Source organism: Haemaphysalis longicornis, unplaced genomic scaffold (genome assembly GCF_048455015.1).
Source record: "Haemaphysalis longicornis isolate Haplotype H1 unplaced genomic scaffold, Haemaphysalis longicornis Haplotype H1 scaffold_5, whole genome shotgun sequence".
NCBI classification, from domain to species: Eukaryota; Metazoa; Arthropoda; class Arachnida; order Ixodida; family Ixodidae; genus Haemaphysalis; species Haemaphysalis longicornis.
In genome coordinates, this window is record NW_027526385.1 from 154,344,409 (window position 1) to 154,366,420 (window position 22,012).

Sequence of the window (22,012 nt, forward strand, 5' to 3'; positions counted from 1 at the left end):
GTTTGGCTTCAGCAAGGTCAAAAAAGCAGGAGGGGGAGAGAATTCCGTCATGTGTTGTGAAACACGGCCTACAGAAGAGCAGAGCTCCCGCTCACTATCATCGTTTTGGGTCGCATAGGTTTTTCTGTTACCCCGCTAAACGTGCAGGGTAGCTTGACTCAAGTTTGGGTCTATAGACAACTAAATGTGCTTAAGATTATGTCATCTTGTTAAGAAGCCTTCCTTCTGCAGAAATGTTGCACTTCAGTTTCCAGGAGATAATTGCGCGCAAAATGAGCGCGTGGACCCAAAAGCCTTTTTGCGTCGATATGGTGTACCCTCTCAACCTACCATTTCTCCGTAACCAGGCGCGCACCTCACGCGGCCAATCCTTTTCATTCACCAACTCTGCGTTGTGAGGGCACCCTTCACAGTTGCGGCGCACATCGCTTAACACCGGTGTGTCGCCCGTAGCTGGCGCCATAGCTGAACCTCCGTACCAACGAAAGAATTAGCAACATACAACTCTAAATAGTCAATGTGTGTCTCTTTGGCTAGTGGCGTCATGCACTGCATTGCTTGAAGTTTTATCATGCGTTTGGAGTGCTACCATTCAATTTACCATCTACTACACCATCACAACTTGGAGAGTCTACACGAAGCTCATTATAAATCTGAACGTTTCTATCGTGGGTTTCAGGTACGTGAATTTGCCTGTAAAACTGATGTGTTAAAAAATCGTTTTTCCCTTAAACCACTAGGGAGTGGAACCGTCTACCTCGCCAAATTGTTAGTACACAGAAATATATGACGGCTTCTTTTCCATGCTGTTCTGCTCTTAGGTGTGTGATTTGCGCGCTTGCCTGTTTTCTTTCTTCTTTTTGTTTTTCAATGGCTGTCGAAAAGATGTTGCCTTACCCATGCTATGTTATTTTGTTTGCAATACCCCGCTCAATAATAATGCCTCAGGTGCTGCTGGTACTGCATAAACAATTATAAATTAACAGAAACTCCGCTGGTAAACCACCTGCTGAGAGTGTAGTGGCACTGACTTTTTAGTTTCTCCGTACCACTTCCAAACGGGAAAGATTTTTCTTAACTCTTAGGGAGCGGCTCTCCTGGGAAAGCGCGGTGATTGTTTTTCGGCCGCGTGCCTGCATCGCCCCCTTCTTGAGTTCTAAAGGCAGCGTTGTCGAACGTTCGCTTGTCCCGCACGGTGCTCGCCTCCGAGGGAAGTCACACCGCCTTTCAAACACCAGGCTCCCCTTTCTGTGGCAAGAGCGGTTCTGTTCCTTTAGATTCCATTCCCCTCTGGTGGGTAAAATACTGTAGACTCGCGACAATTCAAACTAGGATAATTCACACTTTCAATTATTTGCATTAATTTTTCAAATGTTCATTGGCGGGCTATCTTTTCAATGTACTTTAAAGCCGCCAAATTGAATATACTCCATTGCGCAAATTCGGTTAATTTGTACTTCTTGATTGAACTTCCGGAAAATTTCTGCCTCGTTTGCCGCTTGTAGCTGCACATTTGCGTCCTTACGTCACTAACAGTGACAAATAAAGCCGAGTAATTGCACACAAGTGTCAAAGCGAAAACGCGCGCGCCAACAACAATGAACTGGCTCCCCTTGCTTGCATCGAAAACTTCCTTTTGAACACTCTTGCATAAATAAAGAAGAAGAGGAAGACGAAAGAAGAAGTTCCCTTATCTTTCTTTAGATGTGTGAATAGCACTCCAGTATTGTGTGTGAATCACGTATTATTAAATATATGTGAATATTTTCTTCGCACGCTGAAAGAAGAAGTTGGTATGTTACCCTGAGTGATATTTATGAGAACGTCTTACAATTAAAACTTCTGATAATTTAAAAAAACTTCTGTGGTCTAATCGATATTGAATTATCGCGAGTTGATTGTATCCTGCGCCCAACAGTATTTTCTTGAACGAACTGGAGCCTTCTATTTTAAACTCTGCATTATCTGGCTTTGGTACTTCTTGTGTATTAAGAACGGGCTGAAGCTAAGAAGCCTTCTCGATTGATTGATTGTCGGGTTTAACGCGCCGACGCAACGCAGGCGATAAGGCGCGCCGTAGTGGAGGGCTCCGGATTAATTTGGACCACCTGGGGATCTTTAACGTGCGCCGAAATCTCGTACACACGGGCGTTTTTGCTTTTCGCCTCTATCAGAAAAGCGGCCGCCGCGGCCGGGAATCGAACCCGCGACCTCGTGCTCAGCAGCGCAACGCCTTAGCCACTGAGCCACAGCGGCCGGTTAAGAAGCCTTCTCATAACAGCCCCTAAATCGGAACGCCAGCATGTACTTTTTTTTTTGTCTCCGCGGATGTAAGAACGTCCCTCACTCAATAAACATTTTCTGGCAGTTGTACCGCCACACTCCGGGAGGCCTTCTGTAGTCAGCTTGTTTCCGCCAAATATCCCTGATAGTTGTTCCTTTTGTGTATGTGTTAAATAACACAGAAACGGCAAAGAAAGTATGTGATGTTGGCAGGCCTCGATCTGTGGTAAGATGCACACTATCATTGGTGGTTTCGTGGTCCTGTCCCCCGTGCCTTAGTGGACTTGATAAGGGGTGGTAATCTCGTTCTCTTAATATAACACCACCCACTAAGCCCGGAGGCATATTTTAATCCGCAGAACAAACACTGTAACGTTGAAATGTGTACGTATCAAATGTTAGTGAATGAGACAAGGCATTACAGCAAACTACTGCAACCTTAGAAACTTATGAGGTCTTTATCCCGGGCAGCGACACAAAATCATAGCGGAAATGACCAAACACTCGGCTGCAGTGTGAAAACTTGTGCATACAAAGGCCTTTCAGCCCGCATTTATTCAGCAAAGTGACATTTTGGGGCTCTTATTTCATATGCTGGCAATAGAGTGCCCGCTGACAGCCGTATTGAGCTCTATGTAAAGTATTCTGCTTTACAGCAAGGTTGCTCGATCACATCTGGGGAATGTGGAACCGCATGCAGCTGCTTTATTGCAGGAAGTGTGTCGTTACACTGAAGGACGCCAATGAGTCCCACGAAGCCACATCGCTAGTGTCATCCTCAAAAGCCGTAGTCTCACGGCTTTGGCATAGGCTTGCGGACGACGGCTCTCTCCAGCGCAGACCGAAATGGGCCATTGAGAAAGGCTTCCGTAGACAGCTTTATGGCGCTATGCACGCCTTCCACGAGATGCTTCATTTCATCCGTCTCGAGTACTGCACCACGCAAGAATAAATGCAGTCACGAGTGTTAGAGTGCGGTTGCGTATATAAAACACCGGAAAATGTGGTCGGTAGATGGCTTTACTCCCAACCGGAGGAGCCAAGCCGCAATAAAAACACACAAGTGCCCTATCTAGCGGGAGGGGAAGGAGATTGCAGTTTCCGTTTCTGTGTTTTTCCGCATGTCGTTTAATGTATCACCGCTCGAATGTAGCTGCGGCTCGTTAAAATGGCCGCTAACAAGAAAACTTCTCAATCAGCACACACACGCCTCCCACAAATCAAGTCGCGGAACGTATGAAAAACACCATTCTAACAGCACAGCTGTTATTGCTGGCCGTAATGTGTGCGGCGTAATCACAAAATCTCTGGTAATAGTTACTTGCGTTGTTCACCACATACGTGAGCAGGCGCATTACGAGGAGCGTCCGGCGTCGTCCAGGCTTGAGCGCGGCAAAGAAAATAGTTCACGTGCGTCCGCGCCTCAAAAGGCAGCACAAGACAGTCCGCGCTACAAACGCCCTGTTCCCGGAACCGGTTGCCTCCGTTTCTAGCGCGTGCCGACGCGTTCCACTTTGGAAGAAATGTGAAAGCCTGCGGACTAAACGATCCGAGCTCGACAGTCATGCATGAGGAAGACGATGATATAGATGGATATGACGATGACTACTACTACCACAGTGTAAACCGATGACGGAACCTGTAAATAAACCATTTCAAACCTACCGTAATGCGTGATGGTGGGTCCTTCAGTGCTAAAACAGAAAGAAATCCTCCATCTCCGCTATGGTTCAAGCCCTGCGCGACTTAGTGCGAGCTTCGCCAATGTTTTTTTTTTTTTATCTAACGAGAAAGATGGTTAAAACGCGAAGCTTTCTCCAATGCAACCTGAGTCCGAAATCCAAATTGAATCCGAAGTCAGTCCGAAGTCATTCCGAAGTCAATGCGAAGTCAGTCCGAAATCCAAACTGCTTCTACCGTGTCGGAATGACGCGAACGGATAGTCGTCGGCTTCGTAACGCGCGGAACCCAGGTGCAGTTCCGACAACTGGAAACGTTTTTTTTTTCATGCGCCTTCGCCTATCATCATCAACATTTTGTGAAACCAACTGTGTAAAGTTGGCCTTCCTGCAGTGCGTTTTGACGCAACATCGAACGCCACCCGCGAGGCATACAAAGCGTGGCTTTAACATATCGTAATGATATTCTGTCTCGTTCTCCAGAGCGCAAGGGAAGGCGGCGGAAGGGGAAATGACGACGCCCCGTCCAACGGCTACCAACCTGTTCATCCTCGTATAATCCTCAGAAACTCTTCTAAATTTTGTCCGTGAGGTATTGCATTTGTGGCTCACCCTCGTGCTCACAGGATAGACAAAACCTATACTTATCTTACCAAACTTGTTGTATGGTGTGCTCTGCGCAAGCTTAACCTATTAGCGGAGACACATCCGTCCAATTCTAATGTGGGACATCTAATCATTATGTTTCCGCAGTTATTTCGGTTGATCACTGTTGCTTCCGACTGACTCCACAAGAACTAAAGCACCGAAATAGGAAACGAGACCGTGGAAATCGATTCTGTAGTTACCGCTGGGTTGAGGATTTGTAGGGCCTGTGTGGGTGTGCTAGTTGCATGTGTACCCAAACGAAATTGGCCCAGTTTGCACTAGCGGTACAAGGCTGTAGGAACAGCAGAGCTGGCGGCCCCTCTCCGTTCGTCGGAGACCCGTCTTTGGCACCTCACACGGCTTTCCGAACTCATCGCTGAACGTTCTCCACGACTGGCACACCAGGATCGTTTTGTCCGCAGGGTTCCACCTCTGTCACAGAGACGGGCGCGTTAGCACGCACTAGAACTGGCGGCAACCGGCTTCGCGACCTCGGCGTCTGTAGCGCGACACCGCTCCCTAACTCGGCGATCTCGGCGTCTGCCCTCCCCACATCAGGCGCGAACGCATGTGAACTGGCGAAGAGAAGAGCACACGAGAGATCACGCCACAAACGCTGGGCAGAGTGTTCTCGAATGTGAAGTTAGACGGTGCTGGGCGCTCGTCACAAGGCGCACGCGGACGTCTGCTTGGTATTTTTTCTTTTCTTTTTGCGAGCCCCTCTCTACGACGCCTGGCACTCATCTCTAGGCGCACGCTCACAGGAGCTCGGCATATTCTTGGTATTTGTTTCTGTCAATAGACGGCTAAACCAAGAGATTAAACACCTCTCCTGTTAAAATGAACAAGCAGAAGGTTTGAGTCGCGTAAAGTCAGTGCATTTTGCACGCGAACATAAAATCAGTGCACAAATTGACGTCTAAATGAACCAGTTGCGGATGCAGAACAAAAGGGGGGAGGCATCGCCTTTTTGTCAAAGTGCATCGGAACAAGCAACGCCAAGGCGGCACTAGGAGCCCCCTCTGACAGGGCAGTTTGGAGCCGTCACTACAATATACAATTTTCTGACCTTCAAGGTTATCGGCGAGACCCGGGTGTAGCGGTTGTGAAGTTGAAAAACGGGCGCCAAAATCTCTGTTTTGGTTCCGTCATTATAGGCAAATGGCGCCTTTGTGTGCCTTGCATTGTTCCACGCAGGAGGCATTAAGGTGTATATTATATAATGCGACTTGGTGCTATGGCTCCAGATGACTGGAACGTAAGACCAAACCTTGCGAACTTCGGATTTTCGTCAAACCCTACTACGTTCGCATGACACCGTCCTAGGGCATCATAAGGGCAGAGGGGACAACAAGCTATCAGCGCTATAGGCATACATGGACAGACGCCAACTTCATTCACAGAAACGTACAGCTTTTTGTAGAGATACGTGTGCGGCAGTGTCAGAAAAAAATTGGCCGCGTATCTGCTGCTTTCGTTGCAAATGCCGTCAAAAGACGATAGTCTTTATCGGCTTTTGCAAAGTAAATGCCTCCCTTCGCTTTCCCGCTAACCTCTCATGTTGTTCCTCTTGCGTCGCGCTCCTCCCAAGGTAAAGACGCGAAGGTTTGCTTAAAGCATTTTAAATTTCCCGCGTTCCACTGCTCCAAACCGGCTGTCTCAATGCGAACGCTGCCGTACGGCGAAGACGCGCGTTCTTCGAGGCGCCCTACTTCAACGTTTATAGAACCGCGTTTCCCTACTCCGCGTGCGTTGCAAGCAGAACGTGGAACCTATCTAGTGGAACCTTGCGTAACTGTTGCCGGTTGATTTCTTAAAATGGCGCCAGACGCTATAGTGGCGCGGGCGACAGCAGGCGACGGTGGAGTGAATTCTTTTTCTGCAGTTGATGAAGTATTTAATTTCGCAAAAGTCCAGCATGTTTGATTTTTTTATATAAGAACACTGCAAATATCACTTCTGTATTGATTTGTTGTCTCATATTTGCGTAATGTCTTGTTCTTCTTCAAAAATGTTGACAAGTATGAACATTACACCAGACATAGACGGGTAGATTTAGCTGTGACTATATAAAACTATTGCGCAGGCATTGTTTTGCTTTGGCCGGGTGGCTGAATCGAGTCACAGACAGACAGACGGACAGACAGACGGACAGACAGACAGACAGACAGACATACAGACAGACCAAAATTTCTGGGTTTATGTAGCCCAAGAAAGACTATCGTCTTTAATTCTTTGTTCCTTTTCGTCTCATGGAGCGGCGCAATGTACTGAGGGAAACGCTTCAACCGAACGCAATCGCAACTTTCGGCACAAGGAGAGGAAACAAAATACAATACGCGGTCGTGTGAAGCAGCGCTTAATTTAAGCAATACGGAATTTTAGTTTTCGACTTCCTCAATTGACCGCTTAATGACGCGGCCATATTGAAGCAGAAGCGCTGCTTTGCAGTCGGTTGCCGCCAGGCGCTGGGCTGAAGGATGGATCGCGTTCACTGGTCTTATTCCGCACAGTGTTCCCTATATACAACGAGTTTTATATGCGTTTAGGCACACACCTGGTACCTGGGGTATGACCGCGGTCATGTTGGCGCCTCCGTGCAGAAGCTGGAAGGTGAGCAGGTGTGGGTGTTCAGGCGGGTAGGCCATCACCTCCACCAGCGCCACCGTGTTCTTGAGGAGAAATCGTAGGTCCACGAGCTGCGAGAATTGCGCCCTACAATCGCCAGACAAGTATATAACTGGTCAGTCTAATTTAAGAACGCTTTTTTAATTACTTCTAACAACATGTCGGCCGCCAGAGCAGGAATGATTACATGTAGAATTCAAAAAGCATCGATTATTATTAAGTATGCACATGCTAGAAGAAATACCACAACGTTGGTGACGTTACAAGATCCTAACGGGTAAAAAAAGAAACAAGTTCAGAGGGAAAATTTTAAATTGCTGTGATGGGCACGTGAGATAGTGGAAACGACACTTGAGCTTTGACAATTTGTGTGAGTCAAAAAAGTACATGCAAGTTCACTTAAAATTGTTCTTCAATGTGCAGGTGTACCCTAAGCGGCTATGGAACCCAATATAGAGAAATGCTTGCGGAAAAATTAGGTCGCCGAAAGGTTTTTAACGTGCGTCGAAATCTTGTGCTTTTGTGGTTTAGCCCCGCCGGAAAATATCCTCCCCATCCGGGAATTGCGCCAGCGTTTATTCTGTGCCGCAGCTCGACACCTCTACAATGCGTCGGTATGAAATTCTTATCACGACTTCAAATTTAATGCAAAATGATGGCGAATTCTTTCTTACACTGGTAACTAAACAATAGCGGTACAAACGGAAATGAAAACCGCGGTGAGAAGCACGCGCAGACTAAAGGAAGATGCTTCGATTACGATTTGTTCTTCATATTAGTTGGAAGTGCGTTCCACTTTCGCTTTCGGCAAGAGATGCGGCTGCCATGAGACTGATGTTGAAGGGTTTCGAGCGATTTCACTCTGTTTGTATTCTGTTTAAATCAACGCAGCAAATTGACTATCGAGATGAAGTGCCCACCAGTACTACTGACCGTAAATATGCCACCGTCAAAATCATGTTGAGAGGACCCATCATAAAGGTAGGCTTGCGATAGCTTGAACGGAAAAAAGGCAACTTGCCCTTCCTTCCTGACCCCCCCCCCCTTTTCCCACTACCCCTTTATTCCCTGCCCCTATTTTATTTGAAGGTTGCGAGAAAGAAAGCGAAAAATATTGATTTTGTAGAGAAAATATAAGCTGTAGAATCTTTAGAAGCTGTAGAATAGAGGCTCCTAAGAAAATAGAAGCTGGCTACTCCATACTTGGGAAATTACGGAAAGGGATAGTGGATTTTTTTTAAGATTAAATTAGGTAATAAAAATTACATTAGGACAGGCTACTACTGAACATGTGTGCGCTCACTGAGCTGTATGAGCATGTAAACCAAACATGCATCAACAGTATAGTGCCCGCATATCTTTGTCGATATATAAAGAACTCCCGGGGTCATTGAGGTCCTTGGTCTTGCTTCTTAGATCGCCCCACACGCTCAATAGTTTCTGCAAAGATCGAGTGCCCCACACAATTGGTTACAAACTGCCGGAAAGCGAACTGTTCGCTGATATGTGCTAAACATTGCCTAAGCACGAATCCCGAATGAAAAAACGGACCTGTATCAATGGTGGAAGTGACAGAAGTCGCTTTGACTGCTATTTGCACGCGAGAAATTACGTGAAGAGATAAAAAATACTAAGAGCATTTGAAACTAGAACACGTGAAATAAATGAAGTGTGAAAGAAACCTAAAATATTCATACAAAGAAGTCGGTGTAGAATAGCTTTTGGCTGGTGAAAGGTGGAGCTTCATCAGGTTGCATTCGGCGTGAAAAAATTTTACTATACGCTGTTTCTGTCCAGGTGCGGCTGCTATTTTCCTGGTGGAGGCGAACAATGACCCTGTGACCAGATTTTGGCGCATGTTAGAGGCCACCACGTGGTCGAAATCGATCCACAGCGCGACCACACGGTGCGTCTTAACGGTAGTCATAATCATCATCACCAGCCTATCTACGCCCACTGCAGGGCAAAAGCCTCTCCCATTAATCTCCAATTATCCTGGTCCTGTGTTAAATACGACCAATTTAACCCGCAAACTTCCTGGTCTCATCTGCCCACCTAACTTTCTGCCGCCCCCTGCCACGTTTGCCTGCTGTCCGGATCCACTCTGTTCCTCGTAATGACCAACGGTTATCTTGCCTTCGCATTACTTGACCCCGCGACCATTGCCGGTAACGCACATCCTCACCAGACCAGGATTTGCTACCCTTGTGTAGTAATGACCAAAACCTCCCGTAAATACGCCAATTAACCACGTGTAGTTTCTGGGCCTAAATAAAGTTTGGGAACAAAAATCTATTGTATTCTTCTGCGCCGCCACGACAGCGCGTTAGGATTGTTTCCTATTGCTGCAATCCAGGACAGCCCAATGCAAGTTGAACGCAGAACTGAGATTAGTCGGTAGACCGGTTACAAGCGTAAGTGGCACGTTTTGACTTTGATCAAAAAACTAATTTTTGCACTTGTGCAAATAATTGCGTCTCTTAATATACACCTCCCTGAATGTTTACTCCTCCAAATGCATAGTACTAAATGTACTGCGTGATGAAGTTCTGGTTTTATAACAGAGTAACCTTTCCGTCATCATTCGCCAAACTCAAATTTAATGCATGACCGGTATGGTAGAGCTTTCTGGATTGATGTGTACCAGTTTAGATCGTGATGTCGAGCGCCCACAGCGAGCACCGCAGCCTTCACAGGCAACACGGGTTAATTTCCTGGTTACCGTATTCTGTTGCATTGCCAAACGTGTGTTGGCAGACACGTTAAGGCTATTAAAAGATCCTACCCAGTGGCTCACCGGCTAACGTGTTGCCCTGCTAAGGACGACGTCGCGGATTCTATTCCGAAGAGTGGCGGCTGTTTTCTTTTTCTGGGTGGAGAGGATAAGAGCGCGCTTGGGTATGCACGAAGTTAAAACACTTCCGGGGGTGCAAATTCATCTGTAGGCATCTTGTGGCGCACTCCGCAGACCGCAAGTATATATAGATCATCCGCGTCATGTCCCGAATCTGAAATTTATATTTTGTTAGTTGCTTTAAGGAGACACCGATGACTGCTGTTCTAGCACCAAAGCCAGGGTTACATTGGTGCTACGGAAGCTGATCGCCGCGACCTAGACAGCGGCGGGGGAGCGCATCCAAGCATACTAGCGCTGTGACGGCACTCCGCTTTCCGAGCGAATGCTGCCCTTTGCATTACCGCGACACCATGGCAACAAACGCGGCTCAAAATAGCAATATTCGTAGCATTGACAGTGTTTGAACGGAAAGAACTGCTTTGTTCAAGGGTAAAGGTTTTTTGTACCCGACCTCCTTAAAATTGTTTGTCCTTGACGCAAAAAAAGACTGAGTGAGGTGAGAGTGAACCTTTCTTCGACTTCGAAAAAACCGTATGATAGAGCTCGCCATCGACGCTTACTTTTTAAATTTTCTTGCGTCAACCTACACCCATCCGTGCAAGACTGGATTCGTGGATTCCTAACCAACCGATGTCAAACTGTTTACGCTCACTCTCAGGTATCCTAGCTTTCCCCCGTATCTGCCGGCGTACCTCAAGACAGTGTCTTGGGGCCTCTTCTCTTCCAGGACCTACCTCTCAACATCACATCTAACGTTCTCTTTGTAGGCGGCCGATGAGGCGGTGTGGCCGAGCCCACGTTTATTGAGGTTGCGTTGGCCGTGCCATTGTCAGGACGAGGCGAGTAGAACCGGGGTGCCCTTCCAGACCGGGTGCCGGGCGCTGAGTGTATTCCGTGCCAGCTTGCCAATCTGCTGGTAATGATGGTGGCGCCGAAGAAGATGATGATGGTGGCGCTACAGGGCCCCCCGCCTAGCGCGGAGCGCAATAGAGAGAGCTGAGGTGGGTGTTAATTTGTGCAGTACTGTACGCTAAAGCGGGGGGTCGGCGGAAGGAGCAGCACTTATCGAAGTTCACAGGCACACGTAATGTTTGTCCGTAGCCAGAGAGAGTCCATGGACAGTCAGTGGTGTAGTGGCAGGGGTTCACTAAAGGGCATGGCCCTGGTCGTCGGCGAAGTAGCGTTCGGGGAAGGGGCAACCTCTGGTGGTCGAGGCTGGGAGTGCGGCCGCGGACGCGTTGCGGGGTGCGAAGCGGCTGCTGCAATTGATGGTGGCGCGAACGGCAGGCGTAACTCGAAGGACAGCGACAAGGTGAAGCGTGGTGCAGCAGAATGACGACCGGAATGCGAGCTTGATTGTGCCCCGCTGTGGACTCTGGGGCTTCGTCGCTGTCTGGGCTGCTTTCGCAACCGCGGTGGGAGGTGGCATAGCGGAGCCTTGCAATGATGAGCTGCGCGTGAACTCCAATGACGTCGGATTCTTATCCTGCAAGCTGGTTTCGTCTGTTTGATTTGCAAACAGACGGCTGAGCTCCGGTCACTGCGTCTACCGGGAATCGTACGACGTCTGGGGACCGGCTTTTGACACGTCTGTTGATTGCATGTGGTCGTGGGATACTTCTTTCGGCGACGGTCGTTGGGAGGGGCGTCCCGCAATCTTTGCTCCGGTATCACCATCGTAGCACTGCAGTGTGTGAAGATATATTCAATAGCAAGCTGATGTGCTTCAAAGGTAGCTTCGACTCCCGGAGTCTCCGATCTGTCTTTGGCTGCTGGAGGCTGTTCCACCTGAGGCGAGGAAGACGGCTGTCGTACACCGGGAGTACAGCATTCATAAAGATCCCTCTCACTTGTGCCGTGCAGAGAAGTTTCGCAGCCACGAGCGGCAAAGCAGTCGACAGTTGCTGGGGTCGGTGAAGCCGACGCAACAACCTGTGGCGCTGCGGCATGGTGTTGCGCAGATTCCACTAAGCTGAAGGTCGACTCTGTAGTGCTGCAAGCCGTAGCCGACGCTGGCGTTTCCTGGCAAGGCGAGACTGAACACTGCGGCGAAGTTGTATGCACAGTTGGCGTTGGAAGGTGTGGTGGTGTAGAGGATGGCGTCGACATGGGCGTGATGAAGGTGGGCGTGTCATCACAACCATCGCTGTAGTGTTGAAATAAACTGTCTGAGACGCCATAGTGCTTAAGAACAGCCTTCTTCAAGTCGTCGTAGGTCTGTGGGCCAGGTGGTGGGAGCCGGAGCTTCGCGAGGAGACCGTCAGGTAGCCGTGTCGCTGCGAGGTGGTAGTGCAGTGGTTGGCTCCTTACGTTGTTGATGAAAAATGGGCTCCCGAGCTGAACAAACCATATGTCGCAGCGAGGGGTGTAGAAGTCCGGAAGACCGCTGAGGTGTGGGAGTTTGAGATACGCGCCCATGATCGCAGACCCATCACCTAGTGAGGGTTCGGGTACATGGGCCGAGGGCGGTGTCGGAGGACGACTGGTGGTGGTAACGGCTGCACGTTCTGTTGGGATTGTCGTCTGCCGGGTTTTCATGCCGTAGGGGTCGAGGGAAGTGTCTTTTAAGTCGTCATACGCACTGGGGCCTGGGGTCGGCAGCTGGATCTGCTCAATGGAATCAGCAGGTAGCTTCAGTAATGTCACAAGGTACCTGATTTCCGGGGACCAAATTTCGTTAACATAAAAATGGCTCTCCAGGATGAAGAACCATGCAGCGTGGTTTGTGATGGAGTCAAACGGAATCGGCAAGGGAAGGTCTGGGAGGGCGGGGAACGTTCTTCGCGTGCCGTCGTCCGCGTTGCGGTTGGGGAAGCAGCGTTGCGAAGCCATGGCGAAGCCGCTTGCCTGGGACACCAAATTCTCGGCGGCCGATGAGGTGGTGTGGCCGAGCCCACGTTCATTGTGGTTGCGCTGGCCGTGCCATGGTCATGACGAGGCGAGTAGAACCGGGGGGACGTTCCTGGCCGGGTGCCGAGTGCTGAGTGTCTTCCGTGCCAGCTGGCCAATCTGCTGATGATGATGGTGGCGCTACATCCTATTTGCTAATGATTGCATAATCTACAGCTTAATAACTAATCCATCCGAAGCATCCTCCCTACAAGACTACCTCTTCCGTGTTCAACAATTAATGTATGAAACATCTTCCTTCATATGAATAAAACCGCCCTAATTTGATCCCACCGGCGTCTCAATTTTATAACGCCCACTTACACAATTATTCACTGTCCTGCAACTTCACCGGTCGAACCTATAGTGCACACATGCCGCAGTAGCTTAGTGGCTAAGGCGTTGTGCTGCTCAGCCCAAGGTCACGGGTTTGATCCCGGCCGCGGTGGCTGCTTTTTTGGCGGAGGAAAAAAAGGGAAACGTCCGTGTCTTGGATTTCGAGCACGTTAAAAATCACAGGGGGGTTAAAATTGTCACGAGCACTCCATACGGCGCGCCTCAAGGCCCGGGTCTAACTTAGGCGCGTTAAACCGCACAGTCCATCAATATATAATGCGTTTGGGCGTTCACATTTCTAGTCATTTATTAGGCATTAAAGACGTAAATTGCTTCGCTGTAAAAACGTGCGTTTCATACTTTTTTGTTCTGTGGCTCGTGTCCCACTCCAGTCATGTCCCACACTCACTTCTCGAGTTTGACGTGCCCACCGCAGTCGACGGTGACGTTCGCAAGGCGCACGTTCGCGCCGACCGTCAGATTGCCGCGCAGGAATCCCGGAGCACTGGCGTCTCCCACGCGCTGCAAGCCACCCGCCAAGCCCGTCACCTGCGCGCAGCAATCCCCGGCAGATGATATGGGTCCGCAGCTCATTACACTACATGGCTGCGCTGGTTGATCGAATTAACCGACCGGTCATGGTCATCTCCATCATCCCAGCGAGAAGGGTTAGATGTACTGTTTGATTATTTACACGACATCGGCGTCGCAGAGACAATGTAGAACTATGCGTCGTCATCCTGTGAGACCACCTGGACTTTTACGTGACCCACGGGACACTCCATGTTACATTATTTTTTATCTCTTCCTTTTTTCTCCTCTCTTTCACCCCGCTTCCTTTAGGGCGTTTATTCCCTTAACCCCATCCCCGCAGAGTAGCATGTAGGCGAATACATGCCTGCAGACCTCTCTGCTTTTTTCTAATAAAGAGCTCTCCGTCTCTCTCTCTCTCTCTCTCTCATCGGTTGCACATTCATGTACGAAAATCATAAGGGCCCAGGTGCCATTGTCTCAAAAAATACCGCAGGAAGTAGCGGCGTAGCCTGCCGCACTCCTATGAATGCCCACCAGTATCGGCATGTGTAATTTCGAAAAAATAGAAGATATATTAGAAGGTGTCTGAATTTTGGTTTTCATGTTCTCTTAAAACTTGCGCGCCCATTGCATTTTAACCGTATTTTCTGCAGTTGTGTTACTCGGTGTGTTTGTCTAGACATGTAAGTAGCACCCTTGAGTAAAATTGGAAAGTTGTAACTTCAGTACCATTTGTAAAATCTGGGCTCAAAGTACGAAAATAAATGGGCTCTGAGTCGTATTTTCAATTTTATATGAAAATATTATATTCTTGTCAGCAAGAAATTTTTCTCAGAAATTTACGCAAAGCGTAAATTGAGGGTAAAATTTACTAATTGCCCCTCATGAATATTATCGCGAATAGGCGTCGATAAAGTTGGCCGAGGCTCATGGGCGGCTAGCGACGGTCGTCCACCTTGTCGCGTTCCAAAATCTCTTTCAGCTAGACAAAATATTTCCAGGCAAAATACTTGGGATTCAGAACGCTTCTATAATCAGGGAATGTCGTAAAAAAAAGAAAATTGAAGAGGTCGACCATCCACGCTTTGTTCGATCTTCTTTGAAATCACCCACGTACAGCCTGGAGAGAAGGAGCCCGTCTCGCATCCCAGATGGTTCAACCCGCCCGTGTGAAAGGCAGACACGTCATTTATCTGGGTAAATTCCCCGCACAGGCTCACGTGTGCAGAGCCACCAACAAATCAAGGAAGATGCACCAAAGCAGATCGCCGCCCGGTACATCAAATGGAAATGAACCATTCGTGTGAGCCCGCCAGCCAGCAAGCAAGCAAAGTAGCAAGCAATATAACCGACCCTCCCAGCTTGGTGATAGGTGAGATTCCGTACCCCTGTAGATACACGCCCGGCAACGTGTTTCCAATCATTGCGCTGCACAGAGCACTCACGTGACATGCATGATGTCACTGCGCGCGTTATTCTTTTGAGCAGCTGCTAAAACGAGCCCACCGTTCGCGCTTGTAGAATACCGAGTACTGGCTCTGACTTCCTGGGTTCGAGCTCCGACAGGTCTATATCTTAGTTTGTTTTTTCGTTGCCTAATTTTTTTCTAAATTTAATTTTCTTTTTTAAACTGAAATCTACGCGTTCGTTTTGTTAATATTGGTGATTTGGTATGTTTTAGGTCACTTTAGGTTAGGGGCGCAGCCGAGAACTACGTTGAATTTCCATACATTAATCTTAAGCGCAGAAAAAAAAGGACACAGTAACAAGGACAAGCGCTTGTCCTTTTCTACTGTGTCCCTGTTTTTTTCTGCGCTTAAGATGAACGTTATGGAATACCAACTAGCCCGAACGCAAGCCCTTCTTCATGTTCAATTTCCGTTGTCCATCGCGCGAACAGGCACGTCAGGGGGGTGCTCTGTACCGCGAAGCGTTTGGAAATACGTAGTCCGGCACTTTCTGTGCACAGCCAGCGTCATCTACTGGTACAGTTGGGACATCCTATTCTTTTGAGCAATTGCTAAAAGAACCCCGCTACTCGGCCTCAGTAGCCTAGGGCACAATCGCGGGTTTCGGAGCGAGCGTCCGGTTTCGAGCCCCAGCAATGTGAACACATTTTTTCCAAGACCCGCGATTTTGTTAGCGTACAGTGTTCCCAGTCGTTTATTCCCACGGACATCATTAGAATGGAATCGCCTTCCCTCACCAACAGCAGCCATTGTTAACCATACGCTTTACAAAAATGCCCTACCAACAATGCATAAACCATGCCTTGTTGTGTGCTATAATGCTTGCTTGCTGCGTTTCTTTTCTTTTCTTCTGGCTAATTTTGTGTAAGGTGTATGCTTTTTGTGTATTACCTGTGCTGCAGTTTTGTTGTACTCATGATTGTAAACACTCCCCTCTATAATGCCATTGGCTTTGAGGTTATTACTAATAAATAATAAATAAATAAATACATAAATAAATAAATGTTCCCTCAACCAAATGCTGCACAAAAGTTTGTAAATAATTATCCTCCCGTATCTTTTACTTCGGTTTATAGGGGAAGCACGGCATATCAACACGTTTGACACGTGGGAACCGAGCGCGAACTAAAGGGTCCAGAATAGGACGCACACTCACAGTGTTGAGTGCGTGTGCCTCCTACTCTGCATCCCGCTAGTTTGCGCTGTGTCCTCGCGTGTTAACGTACACCAACCAGCCCACTTTCTTCCTATTTCAAGCTTAAAGGAGCATTCACACCAATTTTCGGCGTTAATATTATTGCACAGTTCGCTTCCTTCACTCAAAAGAATACCCTGGCTGAAATATGAGCGGCCTGTGACGCGAAGAACATAGTTCAATTGGATCTCATTTGTCGCGCCGACTGAGTAGCGCGCGGAGCGGCACTCAGCAAATGGACATCAGCGTGACATCACTCCAGGAGAGGAAAAAGAAGTGACGCAACAGCGCTCGTCAAAAACTCGTGACGTCAGTTCACGCGCGTGGCCCCACGAGCGGCGAGCGGGCACAACACCCTCTCAAGCGGGCGCCGGTGACGTCCGCACAAAGCGGTGAGGTCAGGCAGGGAGTGTGTGATATGCGCCGTGCGGGATGAAAGCGCGGGAATTTGAAACAAACGACTTTCAGGCCGTTCAATGTAATTATCTACCGCGCGCTGAAGTATTTGAAGTGCTGCTTCAGGTTGGCCAGATCATTAAGCACCGATGAAAGCAATAAAAGTGTAACATAAATTTTTCGTGTCAGTGCTCCTTTAATTAACGTTCTGCATCGCTCCGAGAGTGCCGGACCTGTACTGACCTTGGAATGGAATACCGCGGTGGACAAAGCTTTTAATGACTCATGGTAAATCGGGCGCGTACGCTTAGTTTTTCTTTTGGAAGTGGGAACCAGTGTTAAGACGTTACACAGGGAGAGAAGACAGACACGCTTAACCCTCATCTTCAGAAGCGTGGTTGCCTTCATGTTATTACGATCACCAAGGCTAAGCAGCGCTCAAAAAGTCAGCACCTGGCAGGCACGATGGAGAAAACCAAGGGTCAGTAGAGCGTACCCAGTCTCGGAGTGCTGCCTGGTCTGAGTGAAAACAAAACAAATAAAAAATTGGCTGGCGATTTCAACACTTTCCGATGCGGTATTTGGGAGCAGATGTTTAGCTGTTTTGACTGCGCAAAATATGTTGAGGCAAAGAATTTCACACGGACATATTTGTATGGTTACAGAAAACTTGTATTTGCAGTGGCTGACGAAGCACATGCACCGGTTCCCTGTGTCATTGTTCAGACCTCGCTCGGGGTGCTGGCGTCGGCAGTGCGGAGCCTCCGCTCTGGCAGCTCGTTAAGCAGCAGCGGCTGACGAAGCGTACGACCGGTTGCGTCATTCGTAGTTTCGCAATTAAGCACTCACTCCTGATGGCTGCAGTGCGCTGAGGCAGCACTCACTCGCGGGTTCTCTCGACGGTATCTATGGTGAGCCTTTGCGTCGGGCGCGCAAAGTGCGTCTCAGGAAGGGACCGCGAACTGCGTAGAAGGGGAACGCATATCATCGTCACGCGAACGCCCTCCTCACGTTTTTGCCACGCGTCACGTAGTCGAGCGCCTCGAACGGCCACATCGTGCTGCCCCCTCCCCCCGCATACTTTCGGAGAAGCGTCTCGTGCCGCCATGGCAGAACTCCCTCCCCCCCCAATTACGCGACAGCCTCCTCCTTTGCTTTCTTTCCCTCTTCGATCTTGCCATCGTTCCCTCGGTAACAACGACGGCGACGCGGCTCAGCCCAGGGACGGGCGCCAAAGGGCTCCGGTCTAAAACCGTTTCCTGCCAGGAAGGCCAGTCTACAAAGTTAGAATCACATTAGGAATTCTACCGTGCACACATATAGTAATGCCCGAAAGGATAGCACCTGTCCACGGTGTATAATCTGCGGCCAAAGCCTCATTATGCACTGCCCGCCCATCTAAGAGATAGGAAACTTGCTTCGAGGATTACGGAACAAATTCGTGTAGAAGAGATCATAGTACAGCTTTGCGAAACGGCACCGCGGTTAATTGCCGCAACACCATTTCTTTGTGACGTGGAGGACTGAGAACAAGGCGGCCCCAGTAGAAAGATGGTTGCCAGAGTACAAGGCAACAATGCGTAAAGATAACTGGGTGGAGGTGTGACGTACGAAAGTAAGAGGCGGGGAGGGGGGGGGGGCGGACAAATAATCGATGACGGAGGATGGGAGCCAAAGGACGTCTATGGGTTCCAGCTTCTTGAAATATTGGAGATTTATTAAGACCAGCGCAACTTTTAAAGTTGATGCATATGCTAGTTTTTCATACCTCCAAGATACAAAAAAATTGCCCGCGATTTCATCGCTTCCCCGAGATGTGATCGAAACGGCTTCCTCTGCACTTTCCAAGTAAATGCCTCTATTCTCTTCCCCCGTCCTTCTTTCACGCTCTCGCCTTCCCTTCTTGCTCGCATACAATAAACACAGAAGAGAATTGCTCATGTACATTCAATTTCCCGCGTTCTAGTGCTTGTGCGCGATCTATTTCATCCTTTCGTTATTGTTAAATTTGCTACTTCGCATCGAAGTCCACACTCCAGCGCGAGCGCTTTTTGTATATCTTTGTCGAAACGTTGTTTTCACCGGCTTCATTTATATTTCCCATGGCAAATATTAACGCTGCTAGAACCAGTAATGAATTGATATTTTCCCTCAAGACATGCCTAAAAGTTTTTTTATACTAAACAGTATCGACAAGTATCGACACGATTTATTACGTAGGAAAGGTTTTGCCTATGTGAAAATTCTGTTCAAGAGTTTTTAACTTTTGGCCGGGTGTCTGAATTGACGGACTGACAGACAGACAGGCGAACCATATATTTTCGATATTAGGTGACCCAGCAAGGTCTATCGCCTCTAAAAAAGATAGACGGTACCCTGATGCGCGTGAAGTTGGCAACGTGGCGGTTTCCTCGGCCAAAGGCGAAGGCGAACGTCGGCAGCGGACGGGCATCGAGGCCGGATGCCTCCTGCTTGAGGACCACGGCGAGCAGCTCGTCGAAGTAGAGGTTCGAACGCTGTGTACCAGCATTTGCAGTCGTCTGTGACCGTGCGAAGCCTGCAATAGCGGACAGAGCTCACAGTCGTGACCGTTGAAGGGGCCATCAAGATAAAATACACGTTGAGTTTCATTAAAAGGGCCGTTTTCTGACAAAAACGCACCAATTTTATCGCCAACGTAAAATAAATAATCGATATATACAAAAACATATTCAACAGTGACGACTCCCTGGCCACTTCCCGAAAGTTTACGCCGGAATCTTGCTGCTGCGATTGACCGCCGCCGATCTAAGCCTCCGCCGACAGAGAGAGAGAGAGAGAGAGAGAGAGAGAGAGAGAGAGAGAGAGAGAGAGAGAGAGAGAGAGAGAGAGAGAGAGAGAGAGAGAGAGAGAGAGAGAGAGAGAGAGAGAGAGCAAACTTCTTTCTTAGCAAAAAATTTGCGGAGGGGTGTCCTTATTTCAGGACACCATTCATGGTGCCTGCACGGACGGCCAATATAGACGCTGGTATACGCCTCGCGCTTCGCGATCACTGCGCGGCCTGCCACAGCTTCTCAGCGGCGTTGACGCCATGTGCGCTGCGTGCCTGATAGGGGCTCGTGCACTGTTTTGGTTCTGTTTCGCTTCTTTTCGCCTTTCCGCGCCCTAAAAAAACTTGTTATGGGGACGTCTATAAGCAAACAGTACGTTTAGGTCACTTCAAGAGCAGCTGCGTCTTCGCAGAGCACGCGATCGCCTGCAAGAGCTACCCGGGGACGTGATTCTGCGCGCATCGTCGGCGCTCTTCCGGGCGTCGCCGACGGTAGCAGCATATCACCCCTGTCACCTCAAAATACGTCAGGAACAAATTAATTCTCTGTCGCCTCGTTTAGATCTAATATTGGCAGAGTGAGAGGTTGGCTTCATTTTGCAGCGTGGGCAGCGAATGCGGCTTCGCTTCAAATATATACGTCGCAGAAAAAATATGTTTCGGGTAATGTGATTAGCCAATGCCGGACAATAACTTATGCCTTTTATAAGAATATAAACCATGCGAAAATGTTAAGTATATTCCAAGGCTGTACGCAATTAAATATGTGCCCACACACGCCTTATAGGAAGAACCAAGGCAATATAATATGAAACCATGGAAAAATGCCTCCTGTGCAAGTGCGGAAGAAACATAATAGCTTTAACAGAAATGAAAAAAAAAAATAGTGCAGCTTCTGACACGCTAAAGACCTTCGTCGAAACTATACCCGAAATGCACTGCTATTTCGCGAGATGTAGGAGGGGGGGATGGAGCGGGGGGACGCTGTGTACAAATGCGGAACGGAATCAAGGAATGAACGTTTTAGTAATCGCACACACAAGTCTTGCGTTCAATTTAGTTTTGTTTTTCGACTTCAACGAACAGCTAATCGTTCGGCGGACGCATTTTTGGAAGTATGCAGGGTAGGCAGTTCACAAGCGATGAAAGGTGTCGTTGGAAGAGTGTGGTATGTGATAAGGCCCTCTGATTTCAGTTTCTTATTTATTCTACAGGCACCCTGTGCCATGTGACGATATTTAGAAGCGTTTAGTCGCGGACGCCGATTATATTTTAAACCCGTCTGCGCACTGCTCGCAGAGGATATATGTAGCAGATGAATGTTTGCAGGCGCTCACCTCACGACAAGACGACTCTTTGTCGTGCGCTGATCCCCGAGTATAGTTCTGCATTATCCATCTTACTCACGTTGAATATTCCGGAAAAAACACACACGTGCTTGTAAATGGTGGTGATCAATATCTGAGGTATATTATTGCAAAAGTAACTGGCTTGCTGTCAGGTATGAGTGTTCCGCTGAATATGTAAGCGCACAAAACTGATTTACATCGTAGTGTATACCCGTAGCATGAACATCTGAGGAACTGGTGGTTACGCGTAGACACTGCTAGTAAAATCAGGGCAGTGTAATTACAACCAGGTCCATGCATACGCCGGTTCCACGACACTGGCCTGGGGTACACACCTGGCGCTTATACAGACCGAATATACCACGCTAATATCGCGTCAGAAGTATTTACACTCTCGTAAACACACCCCATATGCGAACACAGTGACTGCTCCACAGAAACATGAATTTCCAACGCCCGGAAACGCTAAATCCCAGTCGTGTACGTGCCGCAAAAGCAGCGGCAACAGTGGGGAGCGGTACGGAGACTCCCGCGCCTGCTTTCAAAACGGGCCGCTAGGGGGATTTCAGTGGCGCCCCTACAGGCCGCGCTCGAAGCGTATACAAGCTGGTCATCCTGACTGAACTGGAGGGAAAGAAACAAGGCTAGGAGATTGTAGAGGGGCCTCTAGTTCCGTTTGATCGTAATGCTTCAATATTAATGCGCAGTTAACACACTGATAACCATATTTAGTGCTGGTGCATGTTACGTTACCCTTTTACAACACCGCGTAGAAGGCAAGGACATGCGCCGGCCCTTGTCGTCCACGTCCTTCGTCTTCTTTGCTGCGCTTAACCGTGTTCTAAATGGAGTACCAACTAGCTCGCACTTATACCTTGTTAATTATTACGTTACTTCTGCCCTGTTAGTCTATGTCGCTATGACGCAAAATTCAAAAACT

General features: G+C 48.5%; 1 protein-coding gene across 1 annotated transcript in view; it reads right to left on the minus strand.

Moving 5' to 3' along the window:
• Nucleotides 1-2,963: 2,963 nt before the first annotated feature.
• LOC144139472 (uncharacterized) overlaps nucleotides 2,964-22,012 on the minus strand; it is a 33,916-nt gene continuing 14,867 nt past the window's right edge. The window contains exons 2-5 of the mRNA XM_077671807.1: nucleotides 19,290-19,471; nucleotides 13,730-13,869; nucleotides 7,168-7,325; nucleotides 2,964-3,216 (exon numbers count right to left, since the gene is read on the minus strand). Of these exons, the coding sequence (XP_077527933.1) occupies nucleotides 3,077-3,216; nucleotides 7,168-7,325; nucleotides 13,730-13,869; nucleotides 19,290-19,471 (620 nt within the window). The 3' untranslated portion in view covers nucleotides 2,964-3,076. The remainder of the gene's footprint in view (nucleotides 3,217-7,167; nucleotides 7,326-13,729; nucleotides 13,870-19,289; nucleotides 19,472-22,012) is intronic.